The 17,139-nt window shown below is 41.0% G+C and overlaps 1 protein-coding gene across 1 annotated transcript in view; it reads right to left on the minus strand.

The window, feature by feature from the left end:
- DNAH7 (dynein axonemal heavy chain 7) overlaps positions 1–17,139 on the minus strand; it is a 235,411-nt gene that overhangs the window by 28,371 nt on the left and 189,901 nt on the right. The window contains exons 54-58 of the mRNA XM_046658055.1: positions 15,939–16,031; positions 9,633–9,809; positions 7,092–7,253; positions 4,644–4,844; positions 301–462 (exon numbers count right to left, since the gene is read on the minus strand). Of these exons, the coding sequence (XP_046514011.1) occupies positions 301–462; positions 4,644–4,844; positions 7,092–7,253; positions 9,633–9,809; positions 15,939–16,031 (795 nt within the window). The remainder of the gene's footprint in view (positions 1–300; positions 463–4,643; positions 4,845–7,091; positions 7,254–9,632; positions 9,810–15,938; positions 16,032–17,139) is intronic.

The following is a 17,139-nucleotide window of genomic DNA, read 5'->3' on the forward strand; positions in this document are numbered from 1 at the left end:
AAATCCTTTTCGAAATAAGTACAATATGCTCACTTTTCAGACTTCCACAGGTGGCTATATGTCAAAATAAACGATAAAATACAGATTCCTAAAAGACAAACTGACATTCCAACTCCCTACTGTAGCAGCTATCATAATACCCTGCTGCAATAACGTCCCACTTACTAAGCTGTTGGGAACTATCCTGCTATTCATTTTATGAGAGCAGAAATTAATCAGAAGTCCCTGCTTACTGTACAAACACTTACAACGTGATAAAGAGCAAAACAGGTGACGTCCTTGCCATGAGTTTTACGATACCTCATACTGGTTCAGGAACATGTGGAGCTGCTGCACGCTGATTCTCAGGTCAGTCTCATTGAACTCATAAGGAATGTTCCACCCCAGGGGTCCAAATTTCCGTCTCTCTTGGACCAAAGCATGAAAGAAACAGAGGCCATAAAGTAATTTCTTGAATTCTTCCTGTAATGAGAAGAAATGGTGCCACATCATTATTTTTCCCCCTAACATGGCATTATATTTACCATATTGTAAAATGAAAGCAATTAACTCCTTTTGCGTATAAATATATCCATCTCAAAGTATAACTAAAACAGAATTAACTGTTTCTACAGGCTATTTAGACAAAAATATGCCCATTTGTATACACGTTCAGCTGGCACATATAGCTGGTTACACCAGATCTTCAGAAAGCATAGTACGCTCGTCTAATTTAATGTTACCTTACAGGATTTTGGAGGTTCCAGCTGAAGCATCCTGAGGCAAGAAGCATGAATTCTAATGTGTGGTCCCAGACCATCTTGGAGAAATTTCAAAGGAGATAATTCAAACCAGTTAGGCAGCTCTACAAAAGGACTTTTGGACTGAAACTTTGGGCAGACCCATGACTCTTCTGTTTACTCTCAGGTAATAAAATGTCCTCCACGCACTTTCAATTGCAAAGCCAGCCTTGACTCAGAAATCAAAAAGTACAATGAAATATATTAATCATTTGTACCCTCCAGAAGAAGGCTCTAACATGGTCAAAATAGAGCTTGAGAGAGAATCTGTGGAGAGATTTCCTTGGAAAGAGCAGCTGCTGTGCTGGGAGTCCCCTTGCCCCCACCCCCAAGGGAGAAGGGAGTGTGAGGTCTTAGTCCAAGCTAGTGAGAAGGAATGAATGGGGCCACTCGGAGAGTGGATGCATGTTCCCCGCAACTGGGTGGAGTGGGAAAATGCAAAACCCATGCCTGAAAGAGTAGAGCAGCCGAAGGGCATAGGGTAGAGGACTGTGAGAGGGAAATCAGCACCCCACCTCCAACGGTGGGCCAACTGGGTATGGATCCCAAGGAGCAGAAGGGGAGCTGGAAGAGGAATGTCAGCCAGGAGTAATTTAAAGGTTTCCCAGTCAAGAGGACTAGTGTCACAGGGTGAGTAAACCCCAACAGTCAGAGCCTGTATGAAGTGAATGCTGGAGAACAAAAAGTTGAGGGAATCAGGAGCAGCCACCTGAAGGAGAGGCACTGCCTAGGGTGACGAGATCACAGTCAGAGGCCTCCAGCAGGGGAGCCCAGGGAGAACCCACGTAAGAACTCACAGGAGAAAAAGTCAGCTTTAACCCCCCAGGACAAGTGCCAAGTGGAGAGCTCCAAGCAATAGCAGCCCCGAACAGGGACTTGTACTTCCTGTCTCGTCCCCGCACACACTCTGAACTGAGCAGTCAGTGTCAACAGCTATCACGTGCAGGAGGATTCACAAAAAGAAAGATGCCAACTGCATCCTCTTCCTCAGTGGAAGCCCACAGACTACAGGCCCTGGTGAGGTCCTGGAGAGTTGACGCTACACTTTGAATAAAAGTTGAAGTGCTGATTACTAGATTGCACTGTACTTTCTGATTTCTGAATGAAGGCTGGCTTTGCAAGTTAAAATGACTTTAGGTCATTTTATGACCTGACAGTAACCAGGAAAGCCATGAGGCTGCCCAAAGATTTAGCAGGGGGAAAGTTTCCCCTGTGGAATAAACTTGAAAGGGAGAGTGGGCGACAAAAGTAAAGCATCATAAATTTAACCACAGAGGTGGGAGGAAGTAAAGTTAAACATGCTGTGCTAATGCTGGAACAATTTTAGATTTATTGGAGCATTGAGCAAATTAGCAAATGTGTTGATGCTGTGGGAGCTAGGCTTCTCATATAGAAGAAGGACATACAAATATAGAATGAGGAAGAGTGAGAAAGAACCCTGGGTAATGGACTGAAATTGGAGGTATTGCTATGAACTCATTACTTCTAAAATATATATATGACTATGTGCGCATGCACTTGTTTGCATGCATGAACATGTGTGTACGTATATATGTATTACATGTATATGTTTGTGTGAGTACATGTGTACATTTCCAAATTCTCTCCACCAACAGCGCCAAGAACCAAAGCCAATGCAGTAGCACTGAGCTCATCTAGCACCCAGCTCTTGGTGTCTAATATCATTCCCCACTAAAAAAGATCAGGACTCTTCAGAGAAATGGGTTGTTCCAGGACTAGGGTACAGATGAGATTGGAGCATCATATGCCAGCAAGTAAGAGGGCTCATCATAATAGTAATAGAATTTTTTAAATGATGGGACTTATAAAAGGCAGAAGAGCCAGCCTGAAGGAGCTGACCAAATCTGGGACAATTTGAGCAAAAGACTTAAGTTCAGCAATGAATTGTATACCAATTGGAAAAAAAACAAGGAATGCATGAGTCCATACCAATAACATAAATAAATGAGGGAGAAGGGAGGGCTTTGCTGACAGTAGAGTGCCAAGTGTCAAATATGGAAGGAGTGCCAGAGCTGGAATCATCCCAGGAAATAACGGGGTCAGGTAAGAATCATCAATGGAGACTAAATCTGGGCTGGGGTGGATTTTGATAAGGAACAGGATATTTGCATGGTCCTAAAATGTCTCCCCACAGACTGATTATTAGTTGCAAGGGGCAAAGCAGTTATTTACATTGAAGAAATCAGACAACACTTCAGTCATCCACTGATGATCAAAATAGTATCATCAATGAGGGGTAAATGGGCATTGTGCGCTTCCCAATGCAATACTCTGAGGACGCAATTTCACCCGTGTAGTATTCTGGCTAAGAATGAGTAACCTCAATCTAATCAGGAGGGAATAGCAAACAAGGCCCAAGTGAGAAATGTTCTGTTAAAGAAACGGGCGGAGATGAATTCTTCAGAAATGTCAATGTCATCAAGGACAAAGAAAAGCTGAGGAAATGTTCCAGATTAAAGGGGGCAAAGAGACATGGCAACTAAATGTGACACGAGCCCTAGACCAACCCTGTAGTGAACAGGGAAATGCTCTAGAGGACATCACCGAATCAAAGGAGAGATCTGGAACACAAACGGCAGATTCGATACAAGAGTGCATCTGTGTTAAATTTACTAAACTATTAGCTCTACCTTGAAAAGACAGTATCTCTGTTCTTCAGAAACGTACATCTAAGTATTTCTTTCTGGATAAAGGGCTGTGACATATCTAAATTCCCTGAAAATGGTGTACATTAACAAGAGGTGATATGGGTAAAGGGCTTTGGGCTGTTCTTTGTACTACTTTTATACTTACATATTTAAAATTATTTCCAAAAAAAAAAGTTAAAACAGAAAAACTATGATGTGCTGCTTTGGCAGTTGAGGAGTTTTGGGTTTTGGCCTGGACCATGGTTCATAAATGCCTGGACTTCCCATGTGTATGACTGCCAGTGGAGGGACATTTGGATTCAGAAGAAAGGGAGTAAAATTTTGCAAAAGAGCGTCTAGCTAGCCCATGCAGAAGCGCCTCACCACCTACCTGGGAGTAAGCTGCTCTCTCTGGGCCTAATCAATGCCAAAGCTAGTCGTACAGAAGGTCTTGGAAGCTTAGGATAAGGTTTGACTTAGTTTTAAACACGGGCACTTTTTTTAGTACCCAAGACTTTTGTTTAATGAAAGTACTTCTTTATTTTTATATTTTCTTTTGATGTGTACTTAAAACATATTCTGACATCAAGAGTGTGAGGTTTTTAATGGCAAAAACTTACCAAGGTTCATAACCCCTCTTAAAAAGAAATTCTTCCATTTTTAATTATGGTAAAACACTGTGAAACAATTTTAGGTCACAGACATTCACACATAGAATTCTAATCACGAAAGCAGTGGGTGGTTTCCCTGCTTGCCTGGTGATGCTAAAAAAGACCCTTATGAGTCCCATCAATCAAGGAGTAAAATCATTTTGGCTCTCATTATAGTTATATGGAGGAAATATTTTTATGTTTTAATTTAAAGATATGGCTCCAAATAGCAAAGGGCTCAGTTAATATCCTGAAACAAGATTCTCCAGCCTTGCAGATTTGTACAGGGAATGGCTTACAGCTGACTTTCTAAATAGAAAGCTACATTATTAATGACACCCCAGAAGATCTCAGCTGAGCAGGAATGAGGCTGGTGGTAAAATTAAAATAAAATATTAATAAAATTGACTTCAGCACAGTCAATAATCAGTAATCAAAACCAAGTGCCCTGCAGTGCAGGAGGTCTATTTAATTTGTAGTTTTACTCAGCACACACATCCACGATCGCCAGGGGCCCCTTGAATTGCTCTACAGGGCTGAGGTAACAAGGCTTGGCCATTACTAACAGGCTTTTTGCAGCTGCCAAAGAACTCAGGGTCAGAGATCGGGTCCATGAGGTATGATCGAATGATATTAGCCCGTAAACCTTTCGGTGCTTCATTGGTCATTTTCACTCCATTCTGCAGGACTGACACGGGGAAATTCGGAGATGGGTAACTTGTCAGCCAAATTCGGAAATCTGGATGTGTTGATTCTGGGCTTAACTCCTGCAAGAAAAGAAATCGGACACAAAAGGGTACATAAAATCCAAGACAAATCTCCAGATCATATGTGCATGGGATGGGCTGGAAGTGGGAGGAAGCATTTTTGCAAAACAGAACTTACTGCTGCAATTTAAGGCGAAAGCCTTAAAATCTGATTCTGCCCCCGAAACAACATAGTTCACTGAGAAGGCCCAGAGTGTTGTCATTCTCCTTGATACAATTAAATCATCCGACTATAAAGTCTACAAAGGGGTTACATAATTCAGAGTTGGCCACAATAAAGACTAAGATATTCCCAAAAATCTCGTACCTTCACTGATGTTGCTGAAATATTTACAGAAATAATTCTCTGCCCCAGAGCCAAATTAAGAATAATTCGTTCTTTTTGCTATAGCCAGGTTGTGAGAATAAGTAATACACTCAGATATGTTAATATGAAACCAAGCTGGGATGAAAAAAGAATAGAGCATTTTGAAAGGCGAGAAGAACTGGTACATCCTGAAGCGACATTACATAATGACATAATGAAGTGACATTACCACGTCACTATTAGCTGTGCTGGTCTAGGGGATGTCCAGGCCGGCACTGTAAAGGCTGGCAGCACACACAGCACTGTCGTGAAGCCTAGGGGCCCAGGACTAACTAGCAGGGGCCCTTCCTTCTCTTCCTCTCCAGTCCCACTCCCTGCAGCTACCTCCCCCAATTGCCCATGTCAGTGGTATCTATGATTTTTTTTAATTGTAAATGTTCATTAGGAAAAAAACTATTTGAGAGCATTTATGTGGCCAAGGGGCGGGGCTGAATTAGGAAGGATGCATAGCTGCCTGAGTTCTTTAATAACAATAGTGGTGGGTGAGGGCACTGTTTCTTTTCCTGTCAGCTGCTCTATGTCCAGTGACTTAAGCAACATGACTCGTGGGACTTTGGATGAAGCTCACCACCCATTAGGGACAGCTCTTCTCTCCCGTATGATTCTCTGATGGGTGTATATGGTGCAATCCTACATGTCATAAGAATGGCCTAGAGACAGAGGAAACACGAAGACACAGGCACAAATACAAAACCTCTAATATAAAGCCTGAAGGATGAGTAGATGTTGGTAAGGCAAATAACAGCAAGAATAGTTTTTCAGCTAGAAATAATACCTATTATGATGGCCTCTTGAAAATATGTGCTATACCAATAAAAGTGAGGGAAGTTCAAATGGCTGGAGCATAGAAGTTAAGGCAGAAAGTGGCAGAGACGACACCTGAGAGGCAGGAAAGGTCAGAGGAAGAAGTGGGCTGGAAGCCAGGATGGGGTTTGACCTGCGTCTTACACGCAGTGGGAAGCCACTGAAAGGTCTGAAGCAGTGAAGCAATATTCATTCACTAATTCAGTAAATATTTATTGACTGTCTCCCATGGGCCACGCCCTACTCAAGGTGCTGAAGACAAACTAGAGAACAAAAGAGACAGAAAGTCACTGTCCTCGTGATCCTTATAGTCTAGTGGGAGAAACAGACAAAGTGGTGATAAGAGGCATAAAGAAAAATACAACTTGCTCCGTAAAGTTTCAGCTGGATGTCTGCATAGTGCAGGTTCCATCCCACCTTGGGGTACGGGTAAACTTCGTCGCCCAGGGGACTCTGAGTTAGGAGGGGCTGGAGTCACGGGAAGTTACAGAGGACGCATTTTCTCTCTGTTCACTGAAATCAAGTGCAGGTTTTCAGTTTACTCAGTTGAGCTCCGTGGGGTTTCTTCCTGGACTTTCTGCCCATCAAAGTAGGGAAATACTATGACCCACTGCAGGAAGGGTGGTTTCAGACTGGTCCTCTGTGGCAGGGTCAGGGGCTAAGTGGGTGAGAAGTGAGTCAAAGAAAGTTAGACCCCGAAGCCCTGTGGTTTAGAGTGGCCACATGAATTTCATTCTGAAAAGTCTCCTTTGTTGTTTTTGGTCCACTGCTGTAAAAAGTAACTTGGTTTCTGTCCACCTTGTGGTTTACTCCCATCTTTGAGGCTGCTCCTCTGGATTAAGGAGATTTCCAACTCATCAGATGAGTCCTTGTTCCTATTAAGAGGGATCCAGCAAGGCATGACCATGTGTTCTCCTCTAGTCCCCAGCGTGAGCCCATGGCTCCTGTAATCCAGCCACACCACTAACCCGCAACCCTCCAAACTAGAGGATGGGAATGGAGTTACTTAGATGGTACATATATCACTAATTATATCGGGGGGAAACAATCTAGTAAAAATAAACTTGCATTTTTACCTCACAAACTTTCTCGAGGGTTGGCATCCAAGAGGTGGCAAGGTGACAGTTCTGAAGAACAACCCATGTTCCTTCCTTGATAGCTTTTTCTAACATCTTCATAGCTATGGGCCCTTGGCCTTGACCAAGAGATAAAGAGCTAAGTTTTGATCCCCCATATCCCTGTGTACAAGGAGAGTAAAGATATTATTTAACATCACATTTATAAGAAGACTCAATATTATTATTACAAGAAATGTTAACATTAAATATATTAAAATTAAATTATGGAGCATCCTTCAAAGGTTCAAACACATGCAGCCCTAAAAACTCTTACTGACTCAGAATCCTATAAACATTTAGACAACAAGCAAGTCAGTTAAGGAAGGAAATAGTCAGCTGGGTGCTTGATTGTTAAGATAAGGATAGAAAAAATCTTAAGAAGACTTTTAACAAGAGGAGGAGATGAAAGGGTCCGGCTGTCATTCAGTAATTCCTAAAACCCAAAGCCGAAAAGAAAACTATGAATACAGATGATCTTGCCCTGTTTCCTCCAGATCTTTGAATAATTATATTTTAACTAATTTGGCTACTGCATAAAACTCAGAGAAAAAAGCATTAACCCCCAATTCCCATTTAAAACTCTCTTTAAAGAATTTTGTGGGAATGTTTTCCAGGAATTTATTCCTACTGTGTCCTGACTCAACTGTAGCTTCTGGAAATGGAGTCTGACTCCTGAGCTCTTTCTTTCTAGGACAGTTACCACCTGAAGGCCTCTTTGGAAGAGGCCTTGAGTGGACGAGTAGGGTCTCGAGCCCTCTCTCTCTCGAGCCCTCTCTGAATGTCCACAGCTTATTGACACGAGCAGGTAGAAGCAGCAGAAAACGAACAGAGCTAGATACTACTGTTTCTGGAAGAAGTGGAGACAGCAAGTGAAGATAATGCACTGAGCAGTCTTATATAGCAGCCAGAGAATAAACAAACTGTACAACGTGGAAGAGAAATGGAGGGGAACCAGGAAGGTCTCAAAGCATCAGAAAGGTCAAGTTGATTTAGAGAGATTGAATCCCACACAAATGGAAACTTCCAGCCATCTCCACCACTTCCACTCTGCTCACAGTCCCACCCGCCATTGCTCTTCCTGGCCTTCCAATAGCACTCTCTAATTAGTGCCCTGCTTCCATGTTGCACCTCTCAGATCATTTCTCCTCACTCCAGCTAGAAAGAGCTTTATAAATTATAGATCAGATCATGTCACTTTATTGCTTAAAACCTTACCACATCGTCCCATCCTACTCAAAGTCCTTAAGGCAGCCTACCAAAGCCCTGCATGATCTAGTCCCTCAGTGCATCTTGACCTCATCTCCTGAGTTATGACAGCCATGTCCCCGGACGTCTTTAACCAATGGTAAGTGCTATGTTACACAATCAATCCTCTAGTATTTAAGAATTACACCCAAAGCAAAAGACATGGGGTGTTAAAATATAAATTGGCTTAGTAAAGAGTATTGTAACCAATTAGTATGTAATCTTTGAGAGGCCACTTAACCTCTCCATGCTTTAGTATCCCTTTCGGTAAACTGGAGATGCCGCCTCACAGGACTGCTGTAAAACTCAAAAGAGAAAACGTGTGTAACAAGATCTAGCAAAATGACCAGTGTATGTAAAGCACTCAACAAAAGTGATGATGGTGATTTTAGAAATATCAGCATTATTACCATAAAATGTTACTTTGATTAGACCAAAAGGGAAAAAACTTAACTCAAAAATGCCCAATCATCTGTTTATTATTATTCTCTTGTTCTAGGTTGAAAGATGCGAGAAAATTTATACTAAATTCATTTGAATAATTTTTAAAGCCTAGAAACGTAAATATTAGAATATATTCTAACTTGGTAAAGTGCCGGTAATATATGATGGTTCTGGAAAGCCAAGAAGGGCCCCCTTTAGGGATTAGGAGAATGGGCAGGATCAGAGAAGGTCCTCCCCAGGGTCACTGTGCAGACTTGAATTTATTAAATCAACCCAGCTCACAGAGTGGGGCAGTGATGTCACAGAGTCTGTCCATTCCTCCAAAACAACAGCAAGCGCCCCCCGACCCAAATTCTGGTTTTGAAATTTGGATAAGGAGCTATTTTTACTGTCATGCTGCCATTTAAGTATCATTTTCTTGGGACTCCATCAACCTTTGGAGCCCCAAGTCTTTCAATGGCTAAGTGAACGACGAATTTTGACCTTTCCCTTTCTCCTTAGGATAAAGAAGTATTGCTCTTTTAAAAAATTCAGTTGGCAAATCTTTTGTTTATTTATTTTTATAATATCAGATAACCTCCTCTGGTTTTCTCTCTCTTTTTTTTTTGTGAGGAAGATTGACCCTGAGCTAGCATCTATGCCAGTCTTCCTCTATTTTATGTGGGATGCCGCCACAGCGCACCTTGATGAGTGGTGCTAGGTCCACGCCTGGGATCCGGGCCTGCAAACCCTAGGCCACCGAGGCAGAGCATGTGAACCTAACCACTACACCACAGAGCCAGTCCTATAACCTCCTCTGTTTTAAGGTACCTGGTCATCAGCAAATTTTAGAAGGGCAGCCATGGGATCCGCTCCAGGAGAGAGCACGAAAATCAGCGGTGCACAGCAGTTACTGTCTCCAAACGCCTTGGATAAGTCAAAGGGGGGCGGTTCAATGAACATGCGCCCCAACTTGTGGATTATAAATTCTTGCAGCATTGGAATAACCTAGAAAGGGACAAGAATATATTTGAAAGAATATTCAAAATCTGCCTAAAACCTTAAGAAATTCAGATTCAAAGGTGTTTGAAAACAAAGGACTCTAGCTACATTATCTTAGTTAATTAATCATTAATGCTGGTGGAGAGTCAAAGGCATCACTTTATAGAAATGTTTTTTCAATAGAAAAAAACGATAAATTATTTAAATAATAAAAGGTGAGTGATACCAGAATTCAAAGGCATTTGTCTTCTTTTTAGTGAGTATTCAATACTTAGTGAAGGAAGAATATAAGAAACTTTAACTCTCTAACTTAAGTTTTAAAACACCATGTTCCAAAAGTCCACAACTCAAAAGAAGAAATTTCAGTATGATTTATACAATACTACATCACCAGGAAAGAACTGATATAGCTGGGGGAAAAAACAGAAAGAAAGAAAAGGAAAAGCACTTGAAGAAGAAACAAGTCATTCTCCTGGGAAACAGGAAAAACTGTATTGCATAAAATTTCCGATAGCATGCTTGTGCGTTTTCTGGGGCCCTGTTTGAGAAAGAGAACTCTGAGGCTCGGGGGTCCCCAGCAGGCGTCGATGTGGGAATGGAATTGTATTAATCAGTGCAGCTGAGGCGGCTGCAGCTACATCATCCCTTCCTTCTGCTAAGGGTCTGGACCTGTTATCTCCGGACATTGCCTCCAGCTAATCACGCCTCAGGTGTGAGCCAAAGTGATAAAGATAGCTTTAACAAACCAGTCGCCCTGTGTCTAGCCTCACAAATTATGGAAACACATCCCAGGAAGAGGAGTAATGGGTGACAAGAACACAAAGAATTTTTTAAAGGGCCTGGAATCCCTCTGACTGGATCCCTGCTCATAACCAAGGATGGAATTGTGTGTACACCACCAGCAATTCCACCAGCAAGTAACTTTTCTGAACTTGGAGCAAATTGCAGGAGCAATTTTCAGATGTCAAATATTTCAAAAGGATTCTCTCCTCTGGAAAAAGTTACATGTGTTTCCAAGTTTTAACTGTGTACTCTTGGGAACGTATATTCACATGAGGTGTATAAGTAAAAATCATTGACATGTCACAATGCCTTAAAAACAGTGTTGATCCTGGTGTGAATGTGCGTGTGTCACTGAGCGGGGGAGGGTGGGAGGCTGAGAGACAGTGAAGGAATATCTGGGCTTAATAGATTTTTTAATGCCTCCCCAATATTTCTCTAGGTTCATTCAAATAAGGAAAAGGTATGGAAGAATAACAACAAATTTATAAGCATCATGTTGGCAAGGACCTACCTAACAAGATGAGACATAGTGTTCGTGTGCAACAAATATCTATTGAACAAAGGAATGCATAAAAAACTCAGGATGCCTCTTTTTGTGAGGGTGGAATTCTAATTGGAGAAATTCTAAACAAAAATCGTAGATTAATAAATTCACCTATCATAAAGTTTCACGTATACATCAGTTCTCTCATCGTGCAGACATTGATTGGGCACAGATGTCAAGCTTATTGCAGGAAACTAAAAATATCCTGTCCCAGCCTCATCCCCTCCTCTTCTCATTATTTTTTCCTTTAGCAGGTCTTTTCTCACTAGATTAAAAAAAAAGAACAACTAACAAAAGAAAACAAAACATTTTTTCATAACCTCTTTCCTCCCAAGACTGACTTCTTCACTAAATTATAGTTTTACAGACAAAATGAAAGCACGTGGCTTTGAAGTGCATGGTCCTACTTTTCCGAAGCATGAGTTGTAAGTGGCTCCTCTTTTGAGAGTGGGTCAGGCCCCTGCACACGTGCAGACACAGCCGGTGTGAAGTGATTCTCTTCTGTCAGTGCTGGAGGACCAAGTTAGGGATGCTCATGAGGGGGTGAGCCCAGACAAATTTGTGTGTTTCATTTTTGGTTTTTGTTTAAAGATTGGCACCTGAGCTAACATCTGTTGCCAATCTTTTTTCTTCTCCCCAAAGCCCCCCAGTACATAGTTGTATATATTCTAGTTGTAGGTCCTTCTGGCTGTGCTGTGTGGGACACCGCCTCAGCATGGCCTGATAAGTAGTGCTAGGTCTGTGTCCAGGATCTGAACTGGCAAAACCCTGGGCTGCCAAAGCGGAGCACGCAAACTTTACTTGGCCACAGGGCCAGCGCCTCAGTGTTTCATTTTTAATGTTAGAATGGAACAAGACTTGCTTGCTCCCAAAACTGAACTGTAACTCCCAAGGTAAATGAAGCCGTGCTAGCTATTCAGTTTGCAAGGCAATCACATTGGGTTTGCTTCTGCAATCTGATATCGCCAGCATTAGGTCTGTAAAATGAAATCTGTCAGTAACAAAAATTACAGACTAATTTAGGCAACCATCTACTCAAAGGCAGGAAAGAGGTTTGTGGTCTTTCCTTTATGTTTTTCTATTTTTTGCAAGTTACTATAGGATTTATCTGAGGTCAGAGAAACATATTAACTTACATTTGACAAGTTTCTTATTGAAAGCTGATTAATTTGCTTTCTGTTTATAGTTCACAAGGAGAGAACTGTGGCCAGAAGCTCTTCATTTTGTGAATGGGCTCAAAATATTTCACACTTCAGTATTTATCCATCTGATATATTTCCTTTGTCAATAAAACACAATAAACTATTAAATTCTAACAGAAGGTGCAAGCCCATCCCATCTTCCTACTGGTGATTTAGCAAGCATCTTCTGCATTTTCCCAAAGTAGGCCCTTAGAAAACCTGGCATTTGTGGCTTCTTACCACTGCGTACAGTTGGTTCTGAGGGGAGAACATGGAAAGAAGACCAAAAAAAAATTGTGCCAACAAATTATACTGAGAAGTCAAGCAATTGTGGATTTCCTGGTGGATGTATATTATCTCATATCTTAGAGATTGCAAAGAAATAAAATCTAGATGGTACAGCCCAAATATCAGCTCCATATAGCACCAGTCCTTTCTCTGGTGTGCTATACCATTTTACTTTGGAAAACCACTCTTTGAAAAGCATAAAGCCATAGGGGCTGGCCCGATGGCCGAGTGGTTAAGTTCGCGCGCTACGCTGCAGGCGGCCCAGTGTTTCATCAGTTAGAATCCTGGGTGCAGACATGGCACTGCTCATCAAGCCAGGCTGAGTCAGCGTCCCACATGCCACAACTAGAAGGACCCACAACGAAGAATATACAACTATGTACCAGGGGGCTTTGGGGAGAAAAAGGAAAAAATAAAATCTTTAAAAAAAAAAAGCATAAAGCCATACATCATTTAAAAATATATAGATTCCAAAATCAGCAATTCACCACTAGAAATTGGAGTTCTGGGTAACAGTAAGATGGAAGGGTTGGAGGTTGCTAGATAATATAATAGCATACTAGTAACTATGTTTATACTAAGGATCAGGGTGTGGTAGTACAGATAATGGTAACCAGCCAATTGTATCACTTGGGATACACTGAGTTATGCTGTGGTAGCAAACAATTTCTGGATCTCAGTGGCTTAACACAACCAAAGCTTATTTCCTGTCCTTGCACAGGAAACTAACTGTCCACATACTGGCCCAGTGCTCTTGCCTGCCTTTATGGCACTGAAATACCAACACGTGATCCCACCGGCCCCATGGCAGGGAGAACGCCCTGGAGAACCTCACACTGGCAGTTAAATGCTTCTGCCCTGACACTTCTGCTCACATTTTATTGGCCAAAACAAGGTGTATGGTCACAACCCCCGCACATTGAGTGTGCGCAGGAGAGGAGAACCAGGAATGTCGGTGAGCAGCATTAATGTCTACACTCATCCGCCTGCCCCAGGACAACTCCAGAGGCGATAAGGAAACATACAGGAAAAAGTCACAAGACAGGGTGCTAGGGCACTGAGCAGAGTAGCTGAGAGAAGGATGAAACCATCAGTTCAACCGCAGATGATTTAAAAACAAACAAAAACATACGAACAAAAACTCCTCAGCTTGAATATCTAACTCCTCACTTCTCTCAAATACACTTGAAAAAGGGAATAAATATGGAAAGAAATATTAGATCTATTTGGTAGCTCAAAGTATTTTCAGATTAAAATGTCAAAAATTTGCAAACATAAAACTGAGGAAAAGATATTTCTAGATGGAACTGCTGCAATTAGGGAATGGCTCATTAATCATTTTTAATTAAACTTAATATAAGACATGAACAGAAGATCCTTTGTTTTTCAGATATTGAGGGGAGAAGGTCAATGGTGCCTGCAGAGTCATTTTACTTATAGAAGTCTTTATCTAGCTTAGAAAACAGAGAGAAAACCTTTGAAAATTTTAATAAAAAGGTTTTAAAACGGGAAGCCATATTAGGCAAGAGTTTGAAGCACCTGATATTCTCCCATACTTAACACTTGAAATGAAAACTTCTGAGGCTCAACACTAAAGTTTTAGTGGAGATTCATTTTTAAAAGGGCTACCAAGGGGCAGGATGTTTCACCAGTTTAACAACGATTCCTAACAACTACAGTGCCTTCCAGCACCTAAGAGCAGGGCGCACTACGACCTTCACGGGCCCTGGGCACTTCATGGGTCCCTTCCTCCACAAAAAAATATGAAAAACTATAGTTTACAATTGTTTTGGTATAATTACAAATGTAATACAGACTGGATTATATTCTCTGTTTTAAAAGAAATTAAAACATTCTCATGGACCCCTCAAAGTATCGTGGGCCCTAGGCACTGTGCCTACTGGATGCTTGGGCCCTGGCCGAGAGCATGCTGTCGAGTCAAGCAAGAATTACATGTGCATTGGACAGACTATGGCTTACAGAGGAAAGGAGGCCTCTACCCCATATTATCACTGACATGTATAAAATAAATTTTGAAAAATTTATTGCTTTCACCATCTCAGTTCTGCTTTTTTTTTATTAGGATGGAAATATTGTCTTATACTCCTTAGCAACTCAAATTGTGAGTACAGCAAGTTTTGAAATAATTATGTATTACTTTTACATGAGTAGTAACAATGGACAATTAGGATATTTTTTCAATTTTTTTCCAACATATTTAATATCTACATTTTTCAGAGTTTATGCATATCTCTGTGGATATGGGTCATTATACTTCAAGTGAATAGTTTTTTGGGTTTTTTTTTTTGGTGAGAAAGATGCACCCTGAGCTAACATCTGTGCCACTCTTCTTCCATTTTTCACATGTGGGATGCCTCCACAGCATGGCTGATGAGTAGAGCAAGTCCATGCCCAGGATCCGAACCTGCGAACACAGGCCTTGGAAGCGGAGCACACAGAACTTCAACCACTCGGCCACAGGGTGGGCCTAGTTTTTTTTTAAATGGAGTATACTAACACAAATGAGGATGTGAATGAGTACTGAAACTTGCTGAGATGACAGGTCAGATGGTTCACTGGTTATATAATTCATTATTTAAAGAAATTAAAGCTAACCAGTATTGACATTTTCCTTTGTAGTCAGCAATGGGGAGTGTCTTTTTTTTTTTTTTGAGGAAGATTAGCCCTGAGCTAACTACTGCCAGTCCTCTTCTTTTTTGCTGAGGAAGCCTGGCCCTGAGCTAACATCCATACCCATCTTCCTTTACTTTATATGTGGGATGCCTACCACAGCATGGCGTGCCAAGGGGTGCCATGTCTGCACCCGGGATCCAAACCTGTGAACCGCCGAGAAGTGGAACATGTGCACTTAACCGCTGCGCCACTGGGCTGGCCCCTTTGGGAATGTCTTAAAAACGATATTCTACTAGCTTTCCAAAGGCCAACAAAGAACTATTTATAAGGATAGCATTTCAGGAGCCAGAAATTCTACCATAACAGCTTGATATTAACACCACTTCTTAATTTCATCAATGTAATAAGAATAAAAATGAGATTATAGCACGTAAAGGAAGTAGATTGTGAGGAATTGGGGAAGCATACGTTAAAAGGAAGAATCATAAAATAAATAAAACTATAAAATGTAATCTGCTCAGTTACTAATTTAGTGTGGCTTTAACAAATATATAAACTTTTGGTAAAATGGCTGCATTAGATGGCAGTGGGGTTATTTCCCCCTGGCTCCTCCACCTCCCCTCTGATTACATAAGGCAATACACGTTTGGCTGGTGGAGAGAGGAGGGATGGAACCGCTGAGCTGCTTTCAAAGTCCACATTTACCTTGTCTGGCCTCAAGCAACGAATGATAAGCATCCTTTGAAACTCATTTGCTTTATCCTCCCAGTTGTCAGGAAAAACCTCATGATGTGGTTCCTAAAATTACAATGGATATAATTCAGTGTTATTTTGGAGACTATTTCTAAAAAGAACAGTATTTTGAGTTTTACACCAATTTTTAGAGAAAATACATAATGACTAAATGAAATCAAGAATGCTAAAGTAAATTTTATTAGGTTGGGGAAAAATTATGAAATAAGGAATGAAAAGAAAATTTAAAATACCATAAAGGAATCAAAACTACACACGAATGAAGCAGGTTAAAGTCAGTATGAATACTAATCAATAGACAAAATGATCCCTATTTTTTCCCATTATTTCTCCAAAAGCATTTTAAAAACCTACCACTCTCATCACCTATTTATAAAAATAAACATTTATTACAAAAGAAGAAGGGCATTGTACTGAAATTTATTGTGTTATTTCTTGTTTTGAACAATTTTTTTGTATCTTTTTTCTTCTTCTTTATTTTTTTTCCAGGGAAAGATTTGTCCTGAGCTAACATCTGTTGCCACTCTTCCTCTTTCTTTTTTCTTCCAAAACCCCAGTGAATAGTTGTATATCCTAGTTGTAAGTCATTCTAGTTCTTCTATGTGAGACACTGCCGCAGCACGGCTACTGACAGACGGGTGGTGTGGTTCCGCGACTGGGAAGCGAACTCGGGCCACCGAAGCAGTGAGTGCCGAACTTGAACCACTAGGCAATCAGGGCTGGCTCTGCATCTTTTTTATAAAGGGATATTTGAGAATGGGTATAAGTAAAGAAGCGAAGAGAGAGAGCAACTAAAAACATACAAGAAGAGAGGCATCAAGGCCCCAGGAGGAGGGGCAAATCTGGAAAAAAGAAGATGTTTGTACCTTTGAAACAACAGGGAAGGCTATGTGGTGTCTCAGATCAGAAATCTCCAGGCTTCAGCATAGCGAATAATATTTCTAAAATATATTTGTCTCTAGGAAATATATTTTTATTACTTACAAGAAGAGACCCAGTCCAAAATATTTGAATTCATGTGCAGACACAATCTTACTAGCATGTATAATACAACAAATACATAACCAAATAAAAAGCATTCTCCACATGTCTGGCTCTCTCTCTCCTCCTCCAAACAGAGCTCTTGCATATTAAACCCAAGGAAAGCAGAATA

The sequence above is a fragment of the Equus quagga genome, chromosome 4 (genome assembly GCF_021613505.1).
Source record: "Equus quagga isolate Etosha38 chromosome 4, UCLA_HA_Equagga_1.0, whole genome shotgun sequence".
NCBI classification, from domain to species: Eukaryota; Metazoa; Chordata; class Mammalia; order Perissodactyla; family Equidae; genus Equus; species Equus quagga.